Genomic DNA, 22,743 nt, shown 5'->3' on the forward strand with positions numbered 1-22,743 from the left:
GTCAAATGAAAAAAGTGTTCTTGATGATCTTTTGAAATGAAATATATAAGGCAAAAGTTAGAAAATTGAAAAATTATAGAAAACTCATCAAAATTATTCCATGTGTTTCAAACATGTATCACTATTTAGAAACAAAGAATAATCTTAAGTTCATAATGAAAGTAACGTTAATATCTGAAGATTGACAGTAAAGTAATAGATTTCTAATGATCGCAATTATTGGCAAAATCTGCATGATGAACAAAAAACTAGGTACACCGGCTTCTTAAAACGCATCCTATGATCTTATGAAGTATAATCTCACCTAGCTGCAATATGTAGCCCTATCCGATTTATTTTATTCTGACGTTTTCGGGATAGGGCTACAATTCCATAGGATCTCCGTAATGTTGTAAAATGATTTTATGAATAACCGATAATAAGCTCCGTGTATTAGTCCCAAATGTTGTTCACACCAAAAAGAGTACCAACTTTGTGGTTGGGTACGTCTAATAAAGGTGTTTTTATTAAACATCATGTACATCATGCAAAACTATTCGTCTGCTCCACCATGGTTGTTATTGCGATATCTCGTAGATGGATCAACTGAAAAACCTAAACATTGAAAATCTGCGCGAAAATGTAGTTAGTCGAGCCACTCCAACGAAGAAAGGAAAATCTTTCAACTCTGTTGTTCGTTTTTTAGCTTGATGTTAAATCTAAACCTTTTTAATACCAACGAAATTGTATTCTCCTCCGTACTTGTCCATTAATGTAGATACTACCTTAAATGGCATATGCAAATAACTTGACAATCAGAAGTTGAAACTTCAGTACATCAAACATGGCGCACAAATATGAATCGAGAAATTGGAATATATCGAAATTGTTGAAAACGAAAGAATAGAGCCTCACAAATCGTAAGTTGCAGGTTGTAAATTTATATATTGACTAAGAAACATAGAAAATCATTTTTTTTCACGTAAAGAAAGTCAGCAGATGTGAATCACTCCCGCTTTTGCACCATTACGGAGATGCTAAGGAGTTGTAGCCCTCCCTCCAAAAAGAAAACCAAACAAATAAATAAATAAAACAAATGGAGATGGCTACATTATTGTAGCTAGCGCTCACCATCTAAAGAGTGACTCAAGCTCTCACTTATTTTATATGATTTTTTTTATATTTATCCCGGAAAGATGAAAATCGTGTTTTGTTTGCAAAACAAAAATACTCTAGAATCCAAATTTCACCGTGATTTGGTGCATGATATGAATACCTAATAAAACATGCCTAAAACACTCGGATATACAGTAAGCATTCTAATGTTTTTGAAAAAAACATTTATGGAAATTAAAAACATTATTTGTTAAAATCTTTTAAAGATTTTATCTTCAAAATAAAATATCAGTTAGAAAAGATTTTAAACAGAAATTGAAACGAAATGACCCCCCCCCCTTTATTTTAAGATCTATCACTATATTCAAACGAGAGAAAAAAATTACCGATTCGGATCGAAATTGATATAAAAAAAAAATACTAAAATAATCATATTGTAGCTAACTCTATGTACTTTTCATCAAGAAATTGATTTCCTAATTTTACATCAAGGGAATGTAGTTTTCTGATTACAATGTTCTCTATGATTACTTTTCTTATAATTCCGGGCTTGGTTCAAATTTGAAAAATCTTAATAATTCCAAATTTTGACCATTACATTTCAACTTCTTTTTAAAATATGTTTCTCTGATATATTCAAAAAGCATTAGGAAATAACGTTTTCAATTTTCAAAAATATCTTTGTATTCAAAATTTCAGGTCGTCTATCTGAGGCGTTTAGGCATCATTTCTTAGATATTCATATTGTGACTCTAAAGTATCTTATTTGCAAACAAAGCACATTTTTGTATCATTCCGGGATAAATCACCAAAGATTCATATAAAATAATTGCGAACTTGTATCAGTCTTTTGATGGTGAAATCATACTTCACACATGTAAGAGGTGTTTTAAAGAGCCATTAAATAATATTTTGGTGTAATGAGCTACCTTAAAACATTAAATGACGCATTCGATATCTAGTTAAAAATAGCAGTGGTGACGTATTCTAAAATAGAAATAAGTCGATATTTCATCCTCGTTTAAAGTTAATATTTTGCAAAATAGTGTGGTGGTTATCGTAACCGTATTTACAAATTCAAGTTGCTTGTTCTCTGATGTGTTTCACACAATTTGCTTGGCCATTCTTTACATTCTCTTTCTCTAGAATATTTACGTTCTTTTTGGGGAAAAGGTCTTCTAACAGTGTGTTGGAATTCACATGGACTCAAAATATGCTCCATTATTTACTGACCAGTTTATATTCTCATGAGCCAGAATTTATTGAATATATATATATATATATATATATATATATATATATATATTGATACTCATTAAGATATGTTGACCCTTTATAAACTCATTAATATTTGTCGATCCCTTATAAACTCATTAAGGTCTGTCAATCCTTCACAACTCATTAAGATGTGTCGATCTTTTATAAACTCATTAAGATTTCTTCATCCTTTGGATTTGACGAACCACTCCCGACATATTATGAGCATACTCCTCATCATGTGACATGTTTTGTATTTCAGCTAACAACTATCTACCAGACTGTGACTGGATTTTTGAGGGTGGAAGTAGCCAACATTCAGTAAGATAAAAGATAAAAGTTTCTTTTTCTATTTCAAATTAAATACACAAGTGATTTTCGCACAAATATCGATAGTGTTTATATAGAAATTGACATGTCTGATGTCTTATCATGTGGTTATGCAAGTATGATTTAAAAGGTGAACACAACGAACATCAATCAATCTTATTGCTTCTATAAAAAAAATCACAATCAGGAGTAGTGTAAACACAAACACCTGGGCGTAGCAGAAGTGCAGTCAAGTGCCTAGGGGTAAACATCCTTTTTCAACTGGTCACACCCGCCGTTATCCCAATATCTTGATCGGATAAATGGAGTCATCCGTAGTCAAAATTAGTGTGTAAAAACAACCTCAACTGGTACGAGTTATGTCATACAGTATTTTACCATATAACAAATTGTAGTGGTAAACCAGTAGGTTTTAACGACCATACAATTTGCGAAATGCTGTCTTAAAGCGAGATTGTTGATAGATCTTTAACATCAACGTATTTGGCAGCATCCTAAGTCGATTTGAAAACTGACCACATGCAGAACAACCTCTTTGATATTGAATCAGCTGAGCTACGTAAACGCCATATGCAGGTTAAAATGGAACATTGATACATGAATATGGGAAGTTGATTGTGGAAAAGCTGAAATCATCCCGTTTGTCATAAAGTTGAGTTGTTAATTAATCTAATATGTACCAGAAATGGACGTGATTACGCTGGAGGGATATGCCTTTAGAAAATCAAAAATGATTATCTATGTTTGATTATTTGTATGTTGTTCTATGTTCCAATCGAGAAACATTCACTAACGTCCCAGATTTAAGTGCAGTGACACGGATTAAGACCCATTCATGACGCTAAAGGTCGCACCAGTGTAAGTTCTTTATCATGTCAGCGTTCACCCTGACACAGTCCTCCGTTTTGTAGACCATATCCCAATGACCCATGGCTTTACTTCTATTGCCATGCGCTTGGCAGGGAAAACAGTCACTTGTTATGTTGAGCGTCTTAAGTTTGACACAGAGCTGGGGTTGAGAACGAAACCTTGACCTGTCGATTGCAAAGCGAGCACCCTAATCATTCTTAGTTAACAAGCATTGTTAATCTGTACATATATATCATGCTGTGTATCATCAATAAGTTTCAAATAATTAATGATACGCTTGGGACTACAGTGTAGCATGGGTGAATTTTAAGTAATTGACAATGGTACTCTTGTAATCACGATGCATGACGTCATGGCTAGATTTTATATCATTGATAAAAACATTCACCTTTCAGATTTGGAAGTATTAAGGCCATCCATAGTTTAGTTGTCCACAGCAATAACATTGAGCAGGCTCAGAGTGAACTAGCAAACATTATCCATCAATTGATAACACAACAATTAAACATAACGTACAATGAACAAATGTACACTGCAGATCAGGTTGAATTTACGGACACCAGTGGGAACATACATCGTAAGTACATTTGTTCTTATGGCGGCAGTTATTTTTCTAAGTTGTTTGTGTTAGGTAGGGAGTAAGAAATATACTTGGCATGGATTTATATTACCCTTTACTTAAACCGTGTTTTAATATTATAAACAAAACTTGCACTCAAATAGCATGGCTGTACTCATCTTAGTTAATCAAAGAATTGTACTCTTACTGGCTAGTAAACGGTTAACACATTGGGGAACGCTCGTCATTTAACATCACAGTATGTTCCCCCTTTCCCACACACCATTGTGCAACCTACAATATCGACTTAATAATGGCGAATCATACTGACGGTCCTATTTTTCTGGGTTTTTTTCTCTCGAAAGAGCACAGGAACTATCTAATTGGATAGTATAGTTATAACAAGCGCAGTGAGCCGCTTGTGTACTCAGTTCAGTTAAGGCTTGCCAGGAACAATTACAGTGCTGTATATAAATGTACCTCAGTGCACTTCGCACCATATGACGTCACAGTAAAAACATACGTCACGACGTACAAGTTCTTACAGTTGTATCGCGGGGAAAGTGTCATAATAGTATGTCATTATTTACTACCGTTATCAAGTGATTAACAGTATTCATGAAAAATTTCCTTGTCAAATGCTTATCACATAATCATATATTATTTCTTTTTCATATCAAATCACTCTGCATTTATCATATCTAGTTTGCACGAAGGTGATGTTCATTTTATATTGTTACCTTGAAATCACCCCTACATATTCTCCTGATCGGATTAGCACTGCGTTTAATTTACATAGTGATTGCGACCAGCTGCAGTAAATGTAAAAATGCAACGATGTACAGTGTATGGTGGTGCTTGATGTTTATATATTTTTATTCTTATTACATTGATATATCAGAAAAGTGTTGAGAGCAACTTCTGACACAAATAGAAACCCCTTTCCGCATCTGATAATATCTTGCATACTCTCGAAAATTAAGAAATATGCTGCATTAGAGGCATTTTAAACTTCCTTCCTTCTTTTTGTTGGTTCTAAATATATAATTTCACGTGATAGTCTCGTGATGTTGAACACATGCCTCGATGAAAATGTATGAAAGGCTACTGGTATCGGTTTAAACGTCCTTTCGTTCTCGGATATTTTCCATTATATATTTTCCATATAAAACACTAAAGGCCATTTTATGCACCTATTTTACTTTATTTTTGTATGGGACGCCTTAATTCAATTGAGTAGCGAGCTCTATAGATTAGGACAGTGAACATACAAGTACCCTTATTGGATTTTTAATTTCGAAAAAAAAACACCAACCTTCTAAAATGTTAATGACCATCTTTTTTTTTTTTTTATCTCGCAATGTCACATCATGTTGACCTGGGATCTCACTTATGATTCTCTGAACAATGTAGTGCGCGCCATATGAATATGACGTAATTCTACAACTGACAAGGCGGTGGATCTAACTAAGAATATTGTGTTGTGCAACAAAAATACAAACCTCTGAGATTTCCACATTTGAAAATATCAACCACTCTATTCAAATTCTGGGTATAACGGTGAATCTCTCTCTCTCTCTCTCTCTCTCTCTCTCTCTCTCTCTCTCTCTCTCTCTCAATCTCCTTTTGTGTTGCCTTCGGATTAGTGTAATACGTGCCGCTTTAGATACTATGACAGAGAAACTGTACCTTTGTCTATGAACATATCAAACTCTAAGCTTTTTTTTAATTATTATATTATTATTGTTATTGCACATAACCTGCAATGTCGCTTTGAAGTTATTACATGTATTGCTATAGATTAGGGCTATATTTGGTCACAGCTTGGATATGAGTTTTTTGAATTTGAAAAATGGAACGAACAATGGACAATTTGCATATTACAAACCAAATCATAGATTATAATATATTACACCTTTCAGTATTTACAAATACAGTGTGATATTGTTAAAATGTTAATGATGGGAGTGACGATTACATCTGTATAACATATTGCATATTACAGAAATATCAAATCATTTAGTTTATGCTATGATATCTTCCAGCATTTACCAATACGATGGTTGTGTGTGACATATTTGTTACCCTTGGTCCGTGTCCGGATAATACCAGCTGTGCCATTGTCGAGGGGAATCCCACGTGCATGTGAGAATTTTATCGTTTGCAACAAAGGATAACAATGGTTCGAAACAAAAAAAGCTACATAGTCTACACATCTATTTGGGAGTTTTGAATATCCTAAATTTTTATTTTTCAGAAACGTAACAACAACGACGGAATCGATAACAACAGAACCATTCACTACAACAACGGAACCAACGACTACAACAACAGAGACAGCTACTACAACAACTGATCAAGCAACTACAACTACTGAACCAGCAACAACAACAACAACTGAACCAGCAACCACAACAACTGAACCAGCAACTACAACAACTGAACCAGCAACCACAACCACTGAACCATCCACTACAACAACAGATCCACCCACTACAACACAACCATCCACTACAACAACAGCAACAGATACTACCACACCATATACATTAAAAACAACGGAAACAACGACAACAATAGGTAAAAGAGAAATACAATCTATTAGGCTGCATTGAAACCATGAGATCTAAACCAGAGCAAACGATTCATACGGTGACAGTCGTAAGTCAATGAGTTACCTTATTTGTTTTGCGTAGGAGGATGCTGTCGAAAATCGTAATGTAATTCTGTTATACTCTGCCTTTGTTATTCAACATTATAGAATCGCCATAACAAACCAAAATTCGATGAAATTATTGGAAAAAAGGACAAAATATATAATACCTTAAATAGTATAGCTTTTTAAAATTTGTGACTTTCTTAAATGGCATCGTGATACACGTAAAAATAAGTGATATTGATCCTCTAATTGCTTTCAAATTGATCATAAGATATCTTAAAACATAAACCACGTGGCGTTAAAATCATCTTTGCTAAAAGGTATCCTTATACAACGTCAATGATGCACACCATTGTATATGCACTGTTCAAAAAGATTTTATGCAAAGGGATGATGAAAAAATATCCGTTTCTGCTTGTATCGAAAGGTTCGGTATATTGCTGGAAATGTAGGTCTGTAGTACTCTCCACATTCTGCGCACGTTGCACAGCAAACAACTTCTAAGAGGCACAGTAAATGTCGACATCTATTTTGGAATTCCTGGATCTGATTTCGAAGATATTTCCTTTGGACAGAATCCTCTTGACACAAGAAATAAGGTCACTCATTTACTTAGGACTGTCCACGTATGATGCACAGAAACATTTGTTTTGTTGTGAAAGCAGAATTTTCATAATATGCGGCGACGTTTTTTTTTTGTTATTAGAATTTATTAAGAGTTTTAGACATTCTCATACCCCATCCGTGTCTTTAATAAACAACGTAATGTTCCTGGTTTGGGAATTATGAGTGGTTACAAGATTGAATAACTTCTTGTCCCGTGGTTTACATAATTTAAGGGCGAATTGGTATTTTCCCTTAATTTTTATTCTTAATAAGACTTCACCAGTGTTAAGTGAAATGTCACAAATGTTGCTTACCTTGTCGTAAAGTTTTCTATTGCTGTAATTTTCCGACTAAATAATATTTGTTCTCTCTCTCTCTCTCTCTCTCTCTCTCTCTCTCTCTCTCTCCTAGCAAACTTGTAAACTTTCATATTTTGTTGATGCATTTTAGATCCAAATGAAAAAAGATTTTCCTTCCGTGTGAATATAAGTGCTTCTGGAGATCCAGCAAATGAAGATGAGATCAAGACAAACATGAGCACAGCGGTAAGATATCTGTATATCCTGTAGAACTCAAATTCTAATTCTTCAGCAGAAATGTGTGTAATTAGACAAAGGCAGTACTACAGAAGTTCAGAAATTCGTATCCTTTAGATATCTAGATTTTACGAATATTTCTTTTAGCTGTTTTAAGTATAAATATGGAAAACAGTGATATCTGAAGAAAAAAAAGATTTACATTTGGAAATATAGATTTCATTACAAATGCAAGTTAGTAACTGTGTTTGTGTTTCTGTTTGGTTAAATTTTCGAGAGACACAAGGCTAGGTAAATAAGGGATCGAGTGTTTGAAAGAACCGCTTACAACGAACACATTTTATGATGCGTGTTTCTCCATTATACAATTCTTGTTGTGGTTTTGGGTTTTTTTCTTTCTTCTTTTTTTTGTTTTGTTTTGAAAACGGCTCATTCCCTTCACCTGATGTGAAGTATGCTACAGTATACATTTACGTCAAATGAAAAAAGTGTTCTTGATGATCTTTTGAAATGAAATATATAAGGCAAAAGTTAGAAAATTGAAAAATTATAGAAAACTCATCAAAATTATTCCATGTGTTTCAAACATGTATCACTATTTAGAAACAAAGAATAATCTTAAGTTCATAATGAAAGTAACGTTAATATCTGAAGATTGACAGTAAAGTAATAGATTTCTAATGATCGCAATTATTGGCAAAATCTGCATAATGAACAAAAAACTAGGTACACCGGCTTCTTAAAACGCATCCTATGATCTTATGAAGTATAATCTCACCTAGCTGCAATATGTAGCCCTATCCGATTTATTTTATTCTGACGTTTTCGGGATAGGGCTACAATTCCATAGGATCTCCGTAATGTTGTAAAATGATTTTATGAATAACCGATAATAAGCTCCGTGTATTAGTCCCAAATGTTGTTCACACCAAAAAGAGTACCAACTTTGTGGTTGGGTACGTCTAATAAAGGTGTTTTTATTAAACATCATGTACATCATGCAAAACTATTCGTCTGCTCCACCATGGTTGTTATTGCGATATCTCGTAGATGGATCAACTGAAAAACCTAAACATTGAAAATCTGCGCGAAAATGTAGTTAGTCGAGCCACTCCAACGAAGAAAGGAAAATCTTTCAACTCTGTTGTTCGTTTTTTAGCTTGATGTTAAATCTAAACCTTTTTAATACCAACGAAATTGTATTCTCCTCCGTACTTGTCCATTAATGTAGATACTACCTTAAATGGCATATGCAAATAACTTGACAATCAGAAGTTGAAACTTCAGTACATCAAACATGGCGCACAAATATGAATCGAGAAATTGGAATATATCGAAATTGTTGAAAACGAAAGAATAGAGCCTCACAAATCGTAAGTTGCAGGTTGTAAATTTATATATTGACTAAGAAACATAGAAAATCATTTTTTTTTCACGTAAAGAAAGTCAGCAGATGTGAATCACTCCCGCTTTTGCACCATTACGGAGATGCTAAGGAGTTGTAGCCCTCCCTCCAAAAAGAAAACCAAACAAATAAATAAATAAAAAAAATGGAGATGGCTACATTATTGTAGCTAGCGCTCACCATCTAAAGAGTGACTCAAGCTCTCACTTATTTTATATGATTTTTTTTATATTTATCCCGGAAAGATGAAAATCGTGTTTTGTTTGCAAAACAAAAATACTCTAGAATCCAAATTTCACCGTGATTTGGTGCATGATATGAATACCTAATAAAACATGCCTAAAACACTCGGATATACAGTAAGCATTCTAATGTTTTTGAAAAAAACATTTATGGAAATTAAAAACATTATTTGTTAAAATCTTTTAAAGATTTTATCTTCAAAATAAAATATCAGTTAGAAAAGATTTTAAACAGAAATTGAAACGAAATGACCCCCCCCCCTTTATTTTAAGATCTATCACTATATTCAAACGAGAGAAAAAAATTACCGATTCGGATCGAAATTGATATAAAAAAAAATATACTAAAATAATCATATTGTAGCTAACTCTATGTACTTTTCATCAAGAAATTGATTTCCTAATTTTACATCAAGGGAATGTAGTTTTCTGATTACAATGTTCTCTATGATTACTTTTCTTATAATTCCGGGCTTGGTTCAAATTTGAAAAATCTTAATAATTCCAAATTTTGACCATTACATTTCAACTTCTTTTTAAAATATGTTTCTCTGATATATTCAAAAAGCATTAGGAAATAACGTTTTCAATTTTCAAAAATATCTTTGTATTCAAAATTTCAGGTCGTCTATCTGAGGCGTTTAGGCATCATTTCTTAGATATTCATATTGTGACTCTAAAGTATCTTATTTGCAAACAAAGCACATTTTTGTATCATTCCGGGATAAATCACCAAAGATTCATATAAAATAATTGCGAACTTGTATCAGTCTTTTGATGGTGAAATCATACTTCACACATGTAAGAGGTGTTTTAAAGAGCCATTAAATAATATTTTGGTGTAATGAGCTACCTTAAAACATTAAATGACGCATTCGATATCTAGTTAAAAATAGCAGTGGTGACGTATTCTAAAATAGAAATAAGTCGATATTTCATCCTCGTTTAAAGTTAATATTTTGCAAAATAGTGTGGTGGTTATCGTAACCGTATTTACAAATTCAAGTTGCTTGTTCTCTGATGTGTTTCACACAATTTGCTTGGCCATTCTTTACATTCTCTTTCTCTAGAATATTTACGTTCTTTTTGGGGAAAAGGTCTTCTAACAGTGTGTTGGAATTCACATGGACTCAAAATATGCTCCATTATTTACTGACCAGTTTATATTCTCATGAGCCAGAATTTATTGAATATATATATATATATATATATATATATATATATATATATATATTGATACTCATTAAGATATGTTGACCCTTTATAAACTCATTAATATTTGTCGATCTCTTATAAACTCATTAAGGTCTGTCAATCCTTCACAACTCATTAAGATGTGTCGATCTTTTATAAACTCATTAAGATTTCTTCATCCTTTGGATTTGACGAACCACTCCCGACATATTATGAGCATACTCCTCATCATGTGACATGTTTTGTATTTCAGCTAACAACTATCTACCAGACTGTGACTGGATTTTTGAGGGTGGAAGTAGCCAACATTCAGTAAGATAAAAGATAAAAGTTTCTTTTTCTATTTCAAATTAAATACACAAGTGATTTTCGCACAAATATCGATAGTGTTTATATAGAAATTGACATGTCTGATGTCTTATCATGTGGTTATGCAAGTATGATTTAAAAGGTGAACACAACGAACATCAATCAATCTTATTGCTTCTATAAAAAAAATCACAATCAGGAGTAGTGTAAACACAAACACCTGGGCGTAGCAGAAGTGCAGTCAAGTGCCTAGGGGTAAACATCCTTTTTCAACTGGTCACACCCGCCGTTATCCCAATATCTTGATCGGATAAATGGAGTCATCCGTAGTCAAAATTAGTGTGTAAAAACAACCTCAACTGGTACGAGTTATGTCATACAGTATTTTACCATATAACAAATTGTAGTGGTAAACCAGTAGGTTTTAACGACCATACAATTTGCGAAATGCTGTCTTAAAGCGAGATTGTTGATAGATCTTTAACATCAACGTATTTGGCAGCATCCTAAGTCGATTTGAAAACTGACCACATGCAGAACAACCTCTTTGATATTGAATCAGCTGAGCTACGTAAACGCCATATGCAGGTTAAAATGGAACATTGATACATGAATATGGGAAGTTGATTGTGGAAAAGCTGAAATCATCCCGTTTGTCATAAAGTTGAGTTGTTAATTAATCTAATATGTACCAGAAATGGACGTGATTACGCTGGAGGGATATGCCTTTAGAAAATCAAAAATGATTATCTATGTTTGATTATTTGTATGTTGTTCTATGTTCCAATCGAGAAACATTCACTAACGTCCCAGATTTAAGTGCAGTGACACGGATTAAGACCCATTCATGACGCTAAAGGTCGCACCAGTGTAAGTTCTTTATCATGTCAGCGTTCACCCTGACACAGTCCTCCGTTTTGTAGACCATATCCCAATGACCCATGGCTTTACTTCTATTGCCATGCGCTTGGCAGGGAAAACAGTCACTTGTTATGTTGAGCGTCTTAAGTTTGACACAGAGCTGGGGTTGAGAACGAAACCTTGACCTGTCGATTGCAAAGCGAGCACCCTAATCATTCTTAGTTAACAAACATTGTTAATCTGTACATATATATCATGCTGTGTATCATCAATAAGTTTCAAATAATTAATGATACGCTTGGGACTACAGTGTAGCATGGGTGAATTTTAAGTAATTGACAATGGTACTCTTGTAATCACGATGCATGACGTCATGGCTAGATTTTATATCATTGATAAAAACATTCACCTTTCAGATTTGGAAGTATTAAGGCCATCCATAGTTTAGTTGTCCACAGCAATAACATTGAGCAGGCTCAGAGTGAACTAGCAAACATTATCCATCAATTGATAACACAACAATTAAACATAACGTACAATGAACAAATGTACACTGCAGATCAGGTTGAATTTACGGACACCAGTGGGAACATACATCGTAAGTACATTTGTTCTTATGGCGGCAGTTATTTTTCTAAGTTGTTTGTGTTAGGTAGGGAGTAAGAAATATACTTGGCATGGATTTATATTACCCTTTACTTAAACCGTGTTTTAATATTATAAACAAAACTTGCACTCAAATAGCATGGCTGTACTCATCTTAGTTAATCAAAGAATTGTACTCTTACTGGCTAGTAAACGGTTAACACATTGGGGAACGCTCGTCATTTAACATCACAGTATGTTCCCCCTTTCCCACACACCATCGTGCAACCTACAATATCGACTTAATAATGGCGAATCATACTGACGGTCCTATTTTTCTGGGTTTTTTTCTCTCGAAAGAGCACAGGAACTATCTAATTGGATAGTATAGTTATAACAAGCGCAGTGAGCCGCTTGTGTACTCAGTTCAGTTAAGGCTTGCCAGGAACAATTACAGTGCTGTATATAAATGTACCTCAGTGCACTTCGCACCATATGACGTCACAGTAAAAACATACGTCACGACGTACAAGTTCTTACAGTTGTATCGCGGGGAAAGTGTCATAATAGTATGTCATTATTTACTACCGTTATCAAGTGATTAACAGTATTCATGAAAAATTTCCTTGTCAAATGCTTATCACATAATCATATATTATTTCTTTTTCATATCAAATCACTCTGCATTTATCATATCTAGTTTGCACGAAGGTGATGTTCATTTTATATTGTTACCTTGAAATCACCCCTACATATTCTCCTGATCGGATTAGCACTGCGTTTAATTTACATAGTGATTGCGACCAGCTGCAGTAAATGTAAAAATGCAACGATGTACAGTGTATGGTGGTGCTTGATGTTTATATATTTTTATTCTTATTACATTGATATATCAGAAAAGTGTTGAGAGCAACTTCTGACACAAATAGAAACCCCTTTCCGCATCTGATAATATCTTGCATACTCTCGAAAATTAAGAAATATGCTGCATTAGAGGCATTTTAAACTTCCTTCTTTCTATCGGAGAACTTGGTCCCAAAACTTTTCAGGTAATATAAAGTAAGCTCTGTTTTTCAATATTAAAAGGGTCAGCCTGTATGTAACCGATATCGTTGCACTTTTGCAATTATCACAATAATTTTTGTTGGTTCTAAATATATAATTTCACGTGATAGTCTCGTGATGTTGAACACATGCCTCGATGAAAATGTATGAAAGGCTACTGGTATCGGTTTAAACGTCCTTTCGTTCTCGTATATTTTCCATTATATATTTTCCATATAAAACACTAAAGGCCATTTTATGCACCTATTTTACTTTATTTTTGTATGGGACGCCTTAATTCAATTGAGTAGCGAGCTCTATAGATTAGGACAGTGAACATACAAGTACCCTTATTGGATTTTTAATTTCGAAAAAAAAAACCCAACCTTCTAAAATGTTAATGACCATCTTTTTTTTTTTTATCTCGCAATGTCACATCATGTTGACCTGGGATCTCACTTATGATTCTCTGAACAATGTAGTGCGCGCCATATGAATATGACGTAATTCTACAACTGACAAGGCGGTGGATCTAACTAAGAATATTGTGTTGTGCAACAAAAATACAAACCTCTGAGATTTCCACATTTGAAAATATCAACCACTCTATTCAAATTCTGGGTATAGCGGTGACTTTATCTCTCTCTCTCTCTCTCTCTCTCTCTCTCTCTCTCTCTCTCTCTCTCCTTTTGCGTTGCCTTCGGATTAGTGTAATACGTGCCGCTTTAGATACTATGACAGAGAAACTGTACCTTTGTCTATGAACATATCAAACTCTAAGCTTTTTTTTAATTATTATATTATTATTGTTATTGCACATAACCTGCAATGTCGCTTTGAAGTTATTACATGTATTGCTATAGATTAGGGCTATATTTGGTCACAGCTTGGATATGAGTTTTTTGAATTTGAAAAATGGAACGAACAATGGACAATTTGCATATTACAAACCAAATCATAGATTATAATATATTACACCTTTCAGTATTTACAAATACAGTGTGATATTGTTAAAATGTTAATGATGGGAGTGACGATTACATCTGTATAACATATTGCATATTACAGAAATATCAAATCATTTAGTTTATGCTATGATATCTTCCAGCATTTACCAATACGATGGTTGTGTGTGACATATTTGTTACCCTTGGTCCGTGTCCGGATAATACCAGCTGTGCCATTGTCGAGGGGAATCCCACGTGCATGTGAGAATTTTATCGTTTGCAACAAAGGATAACAATGGTTCGAAACAAAAAAAGCTACATAGTCTACACATCTATTTGGGAGTTTTGAATATCCTAAATTTTTATTTTTCAGAAACGTAACAACAACGACGGAATCGATAACAACAGAACCATTCACTACAACAACGGAACCAACGACTACAACAACAGAGACAGCTACTACAACAACTGATCAAGCAACTACAACTACTGAACCAGCAACAACAACAACAACTGAACCAGCAACCACAACAACTGAACCAGCAACTACAACAACTGAACCAGCAACCACAACCACTGAACCATCCACTACAACAACAGATCCACCCACTACAACACAACCATCCACTACAACAACAGCAACAGATACTACCACACCATATACATTAAAAACAACGGAAACAACGACAACAATAGGTAAAAGAGAAATACAATCTATTAGGCTGCATTGAAACCATGAGATCTAAACCAGAGCAAACGATTCATACGGTGACAGTCGTAAGTCAATGAGTTACCTTATTTGTTTTGCGTAGGAGGATGCTGTCGAAAATCGTAATGTAATTCTGTTATACTCTGCCTTTGTTATTCAACATTATAGAATCGCCATAACAAACCAAAATTCGATGAAATTATTGGAAAAAAGGACAAAATATATAATACCTTAAATAGTATAGCTTTTTAAAATTTGTGACTTTCTTAAATGGCATCGTGATACACGTAAAAATAAGTGATATTGATCCTCTAATTGCTTTCAAATTGATCATAAGATATCTTAAAACATAAACCACGTGGCGTTAAAATCATCTTTGCTAAAAGGTATCCTTATACAACGTCAATGATGCACACCATTGTATATGCACTGTTCAAAAAGATTTTATGCAAAGGGATGATGAAAAAATATCCGTTTCTGCTTGTATCGAAAGGTTCGGTATATTGCTGGAAATGTAGGTCTGTAGTACTCTCCACATTCTGCGCACGTTGCACAGCAAACAACTTCTAAGAGGCACAGTAAATGTCGACATCTATTTTGGAATTCCTGGATCTGATTTCGAAGATATTTCCTTTGGACAGAATCCTCTTGACACAAGAAATAAGGTCACTCATTTACTTAGGACTGTCCACGTATGATGCACAGAAACATTTGTTTTGTTGTGAAAGCAGAATTTTCATAATATGCGGCGACGTTTTTTTTTTGTTATTAGGATTTATTAAGAGTTTTAGACATTCTCATACCCCATCCGTGTCTTTAATAAACAACGTAATGTTCCTGGTTTGGGAATTATGAGTGGTTACAAGATTGAATAACTTCTTGTCCCGTGGTTTACATAATTTAAGGGCGAATTGGTATTTTCCCTTAATTTTTATTCTTAATAAGACTTCACCAGTGTTAAGTGAAATGTCACAAATGTTGCTTACCTTGTCGTAAAGTTTTCTATTGCTGTAATTTTCCGACTAAATAATATTTGTTCTCTCTCTCTCTCTCTCTCTCTCTCTCTCTCTCTCTCTCTCTCTCTCTCTCCTAGCAAACTTGTAAACTTTCATATTTTGTTGATGCATTTTAGATCCAAATGAAAAAAGATTTTCCTTCCGTGTGAATATAAGTGCTTCTGGAGATCCAGCAAATGAAGATGAGATCAAGACAAACATGAGCACAGCGGTAAGATATCTGTATATCCTGTAGAACTCAAATTCTAATTCTTCAGCAGAAATGTGTGTAATTAGACAAAGGCAGTACTACAGAAGTTCAGAAATTCGTATCCTTTAGATATCTAGATTTTACGAATATTTCTTTTAGCTGTTTTAAGTATAAATATGGAAAACAGTGATATCTGAAGAAAAAAAAGATTTACATTTGGAAATATAGATTTCATTACAAATGCAAGTTAGTAACTGTGTTTGTGTTTCTGTTTGGTTAAATTTTCGAGAGACACAAGGCTAGGTAAATAAGGGATCGAGTGTTTGAAAGAACCGCTTACAACGAACACATTTTATGATGCGTGTTTCTCCATTATACAATTCTTGTTGTGGTTTTGGGTTTTTTTTTTCTTCTTTTTTTTTCTTTTTTTTTTTGAAAACGGCTCATTCCCTTCACCTGATGTGAAGTATGCTACAGTATACATTTACGTCAAATGAAAAAAGTGTTCTTGATGATCTTTTGAAATGAAATATATAAGGCAAAAGTTAGAAAATTGAAAAATTATAGAAAACTCATCAAAATTATTCCATGTGTTTCAAACATGTATCACTATTTAGAAACAAAGAATAATCTTAAGTTCATAATGAAAGTAACGTTAATATCTGAAGATTGACAGTAAAGTAATAGATTTCTAATGATCGCAATTATTGGCAAAATCTGCATGATGAACAAAAAACTAGGTACACCGGCTTCTTAAAACGCATCCTATGATCTTATGAAGTATAATCTCACCTAGCTGCAATATGTAGCCCTATCCGATTTATTTTATTCTGACGTTTTCGGGATAGGGCTACAATTCCATAGGATCTCCGTAATGTTGTAAAATGATTTTATGAATAACCGATAATAAGCTCCGTGTATTAGTCCCAAATGTTGTTCACACCAAAAAGAGTACCAACTTTGTGGTTGGGTACGTCTAATAAAGGTGTTTTTATTAAACATCATGTACATCATGCAAAACTATTCGTCTGCTCCACCATGGTTGTTATTGCGAGATCTCGTAGATGGATCAACTGAAAAACCTAAACATTGAAAATCTGCGCGAAAATGTAGTTAGTCGAGCCACTCCAACGAAGAAAGGAAAATCTTTCAACTCTGTTGTTCGTTTTTTAGCTTGATGTTAAATCTAAACCTTTTTAATACCAACGAAATTGTATTCTCCTCCGTACTTGTCCATTAATGTAGATACTACCTTAAATGGCATATGCAAATAACTTGACAATCAGAAGTTGAAACTTCAGTACATCAAACATGGCGCACAAATATGAATCGAGAAATTGGAATATATCGAAATTGTTGAAAACGAAAGAATAGAGCCTCACAAATCGTAAGTTGCAGGTTGTAAATTTATATATTGACTAAGAAACATAGAAAATCATTTTTTTTTCACGTAAAGAAAGTCAGCAGATGTGAATCACTCCCGCTTTTGCACCATTACGGAGATGCTAAGGAGTTGTAGCCCTCCCTCCAAAAAGAAAACCAAACAAATAAATAAATAAAAAAAATGGAGATGGCTACATTATTGTAGCTAGCGCTCACCATCTAAAGAGTGACTCAAGCTCTCACTTATTTTATATGATTTTTTTTATATTTATCCCGGAAAGATGAAAATCGTGTTTTGTTTGCAAAACAAAAATACTCTAGAATCCAAATTTCACCGTGATTTGGTGCATGATATGAATACCTAATAAAACATGCCTAAAACACTCGGATATACAGTAAGCATTCTAATGTTTTTGAAAAAAACATTTATGGAAATTAAAAACATTATTTGTTAAAATCTTTTAAAGATTTTATCTTCAAAATAAAATATCAGTTAGAAAAGATTTTAAACAGAAATTGAAACGAAATGACCCCCCCCCCTTTATTTTAAGATCTATCACTATATTCAAACGAGAGAAAAAAATTACCGATTCGGATCGAAATTGATATAAAAAAAAATATACTAAAATAATCATATTGTAGCTAACTCTATGTACTTTTCATCAAGAAATTGATTTCCTAATTTTACATCAAGGGAATGTAGTTTTCTGATTACAATGTTCTCTATGATTACTTTTCTTATAATTCCGGGCTTGGTTCAAATTTGAAAAATCTTAATAATTCCAAATTTTGACCATTACATTTCAACTTCTTTTTAAAATATGTTTCTCTGATATATTCAAAAAGCATTAGGAAATAACGTTTTCAATTTTCAAAAATATCTTTGTATTCAAAATTTCAGGTCGTCTATCTGAGGCGTTTAGGCATCATTTCTTAGATATTCATATTGTGACTCTAAAGTATCTTATTTGCAAACAAAGCACATTTTTGTATCATTCCGGGATAAATCACCAAAGATTCATATAAAATAATTGCGAACTTGTATCAGTCTTTTGATGGTGAAATCATACTTCACACATGTAAGAGGTGTTTTAAAGAGCCATTAAATAATATTTTGGTGTAATGAGCTACCTTAAAACATTAAATGACGCATTCGATATCTAGTTAAAAATAGCAGTGGTGACGTATTCTAAAATAGAAATAAGTCGATATTTCATCCTCGTTTAAAGTTAATATTTTGCAAAATAGTGTGGTGGTTATCGTAACCGTATTTACAAATTCAAGTTGCTTGTTCTCTGATGTGTTTCACACAATTTGCTTGGCCATTCTTTACATTCTCTTTCTCTAGAATATTTACGTTCTTTTTGGGGAAAAGGTCTTCTAACAGTGTGTTGGAATTCACATGGACTCAAAATATGCTCCATTATTTACTGACCAGTTTATATTCTCATGAGCCAGAATTTATTGAATATATATATATATATATATATATATATATATATATATATATATATATATTGATACTCATTAAGATATGTTGACCCTTTATAAACTCATTAATATTTGTCGATCCCTTATAAACTCATTAAGGTCTGTCAATCCTTCACAACTCATTAAGATGTGTCGATCTTTTATAAACTCATTAAGATTTCTTCATCCTTTGGATTTGACGAACCACTCCCGACATATTATGAGCATACTCCTCATCATGTGACATGTTTTGTATTTCAGCTAACAACTATCTACCAGACTGTGACTGGATTTTTGAGGGTGGAAGTAGCCAACATTCAGTAAGATAAAAGATAAAAGTTTCTTTTTCTATTTCAAATTAAATACACAAGTGATTTTCGCACAAATATCGATAGTGTTTATATAGAAATTGACATGTCTGATGTCTTATCATGTGGTTATGCAAGTATGATTTAAAAGGTGAACACAACGAACATCAATCAATCTTATTGCTTCTATAAAAAAAATCACAATCAGGAGTAGTGTAAACACAAACACCTGGGCGTAGCAGAAGTGCAGTCAAGTGCCTAGGGGTAAACATCCTTTTTCAACTGGTCACACCCGCCGTTATCCCAATATCTTGATCGGATAAATGGAGTCATCCGTAGTCAAAATTAGTGTGTAAAAACAACCTCAACTGGTACGAGTTATGTCATACAGTATTTTACCATATAACAAATTGTAGTGGTAAACCAGTAGGTTTTAACGACCATACAATTTGCGAAATGCTGTCTTAAAGCGAGATTGTTGATAGATCTTTAACATCAACGTATTTGGCAGCATCCTAAGTCGATTTGAAAACTGACCACATGCAGAACAACCTCTTTGATATTGAATCAGCTGAGCTACGTAAACGCCATATGCAGGTTAAAATGGAACATTGATACATGAATATGGGAAGTTGATTGTGGAAAAGCTGAAATCATCCCGTTTGTCATAAAGTTGAGTTGTTAATTAATCTAATATGTACCAGAAATGGACGTGATTACGCTGGAGGGATATGCCTTTAGAAAATCAAAAATGATTATCTATGTTTGATTATTTGTATGTTGTTCTATGTTCCAATCGAGAAACATTCACTAACGTCCCAGATTTAAGTGCAGTGACACGGATTAAGACCCATTCATGACGCTAAAGGTCGCACCAGTGTAAGTTCTTTATCATGTCAGCGTTCACCCTGACACAGTCCTCCGTTTTGTAGACCATATCCCAATGACCCATGGCTTTACTTCTATTGCCATGCGCTTGGCAGGGAAAACAGTCACTTGTTATGTTGAGCGTCTTAAGTTTGACACAGAGCTGGGGTTGAGAACGAAACCTTGACCTGTCGATTGCAAAGCGAGCACCCTAATCATTCTTAGTTAACAAACATTGTTAATCTGTACATATATATCATGCTGTGTATCATCAATAAGTTTCAAATAATTAATGATACGCTTGGGACTACAGTGTAGCATGGGTGAATTTTAAGTAATTGACAATGGTACTCTTGTAATCACGATGCATGACGTCATGGCTAGATTTTATATCATTGATAAAAACATTCACCTTTCAGATTTGGAAGTATTAAGGCCATCCATAGTTTAGTTGTCCACAGCAATAACATTGAGCAGGCTCAGAGTGAACTAGCAAACATTATCCATCAATTGATAACACAACAATTAAACATAACGTACAATGAACAAATGTACACTGCAGATCAGGTTGAATTTACGGACACCAGTGGGAACATACATCGTAAGTACATTTGTTCTTATGGCGGCAGTTATTTTTCTAAGTTGTTTGTGTTAGGTAGGGAGTAAGAAATATACTTGGCATGGATTTATATTACCCTTTACTTAAACCGTGTTTTAATATTATAAACAAAACTTGCACTCAAATAGCATGGCTGTACTCATCTTAGTTAATCAAAGAATTGTACTCTTACTGGCTAGTAAACGGTTAACACATTGGGGAACGCTCGTCATTTAACATCACAGTATGTTCCCCCTTTCCCACACACCATTGTGCAACCTACAATATCGACTTAATAATGGCGAATCATACTGACGGTCCTATTTTTCTGGGTTTTTTTTCTCTCGAAAGAGCACAGGAACTATCTAATTGGATAGTATAGTTATAACAAGCGCAGTGAGCCGCTTGTGTACTCAGTTCAGTTAAGGCTTGCCAGGAACAATTACAGTGCTGTATATAAATGTACCTCAGTGCACTTCGCACCATATGACGTCACAGTAAAAACATACGTCACGACGTACAAGTTCTTACAGTTGTATCGCGGGGAAAGTGTCATAATAGTATGTCATTATTTACTACCGTTATCAAGTGATTAACAGTATTCATGAAAAATTTCCTTGTCAAATGCTTATCACATAATCATATATTATTTCTTTTTCATATCAAATCACTCTGCATTTATCATATCTAGTTTGCACGAAGGTGATGTTCATTTTATATTGTTACCTTGAAATCACCCCTACATATTCTCCTGATCGGATTAGCACTGCGTTTAATTTACATAGTGATTGCGACCAGCTGCAGTAAATGTAAAAATGCAACGATGTACAGTGTATGGTGGTGCTTGATGTTTATATATTTTTATTCTTATTACATTGATATATCAGAAAAGTGTTGAGAGCAACTTCTGACACAAATAGAAACCCCTTTCCGCATCTGATAATATCTTGCATACTCTCGAAAATTAAGAAATATGCTGCATTAGAGGCATTTTAAACTTCCTTCTTTCTATCGGAGAACTTGGTCCCAAAACTTTTCAGGTAATATAAAGTAAGCTCTGTTTTTCAATATTAAAAGGGTCAGCCTGTATGTAACCGATATCGTTGCACTTTTGCAATTATCACAATAATTTTTGTTGGTTCTAAATATATAATTTCACGTGATAGTCTCGTGATGTTGAACACATGCCTCGATGAAAATGTATGAAAGGCTACTGGTATCGGTTTAAACGTCCTTTCGTTCTCGGATATTTTCCATTATATATTTTCCATATAAAACACTAAAGGCCATTTTATGCACCTATTTTACTTTATTTTTGTATGGGACGCCTTAATTCAATTGAGTAGCGAGCTCTATAGATTAGGACAGTGAACATACAAGTACCCTTATTGGATTTTTAATTTCGAAAAAAAAAACCCAACCTTCTAAAATGTTAATGACCATCTTTTTTTTTTATCTCGCAATGTCACATCATGTTGACCTGGGATCTCACTTATGATTCTCTGAACAATGTAGTGCGCGCCATATGAATATGACGTAATTCTACAACTGACAAGGCGGTGGATCTAACTAAGAATATTGTGTTGTGCAACAAAAATACAAACCTCTGAGATTTCCACATTTGAAAATATCAACCACTCTATTCAAATTCTGGGTATAGCGGTGACTTTATCTCTCTCTCTCTCTCTCTCTCTCTCTCTCTC

General features: G+C 33.8%; 1 protein-coding gene across 4 annotated transcripts in view; it reads left to right on the forward strand.

Moving 5' to 3' along the window:
• Positions 1-22,743, forward strand: part of LOC125646915 (mucin-2-like) — a 148,368-nt gene that overhangs the window by 49,925 nt on the left and 75,700 nt on the right. For all 4 annotated transcript variants that reach the window (XM_048873562.2, XM_048873574.2, XM_048873565.2 and 1 more), the window contains 12 exons: positions 2,615-2,673; positions 3,948-4,129; positions 6,157-6,256; positions 6,369-6,691; positions 7,827-7,921; positions 11,007-11,065; positions 12,340-12,521; positions 14,661-14,760; positions 14,873-15,195; positions 16,341-16,435; positions 19,529-19,587; positions 20,862-21,043. In XM_048873562.2, coding sequence (XP_048729519.2) covers positions 2,615-2,673; positions 3,948-4,129; positions 6,157-6,256; positions 6,369-6,691; positions 7,827-7,921; positions 11,007-11,065; positions 12,340-12,521; positions 14,661-14,760; positions 14,873-15,195; positions 16,341-16,435; positions 19,529-19,587; positions 20,862-21,043 — 1,759 coding nt within the window. The remainder of the gene's footprint in view (positions 1-2,614; positions 2,674-3,947; positions 4,130-6,156; positions 6,257-6,368; positions 6,692-7,826; positions 7,922-11,006; positions 11,066-12,339; positions 12,522-14,660; positions 14,761-14,872; positions 15,196-16,340; positions 16,436-19,528; positions 19,588-20,861; positions 21,044-22,743) is intronic.

Source organism: Ostrea edulis, chromosome 6 (genome assembly GCF_947568905.1).
Source record: "Ostrea edulis chromosome 6, xbOstEdul1.1, whole genome shotgun sequence".
NCBI lineage: Eukaryota > Metazoa > Mollusca > Bivalvia > Ostreida > Ostreidae > Ostrea > Ostrea edulis.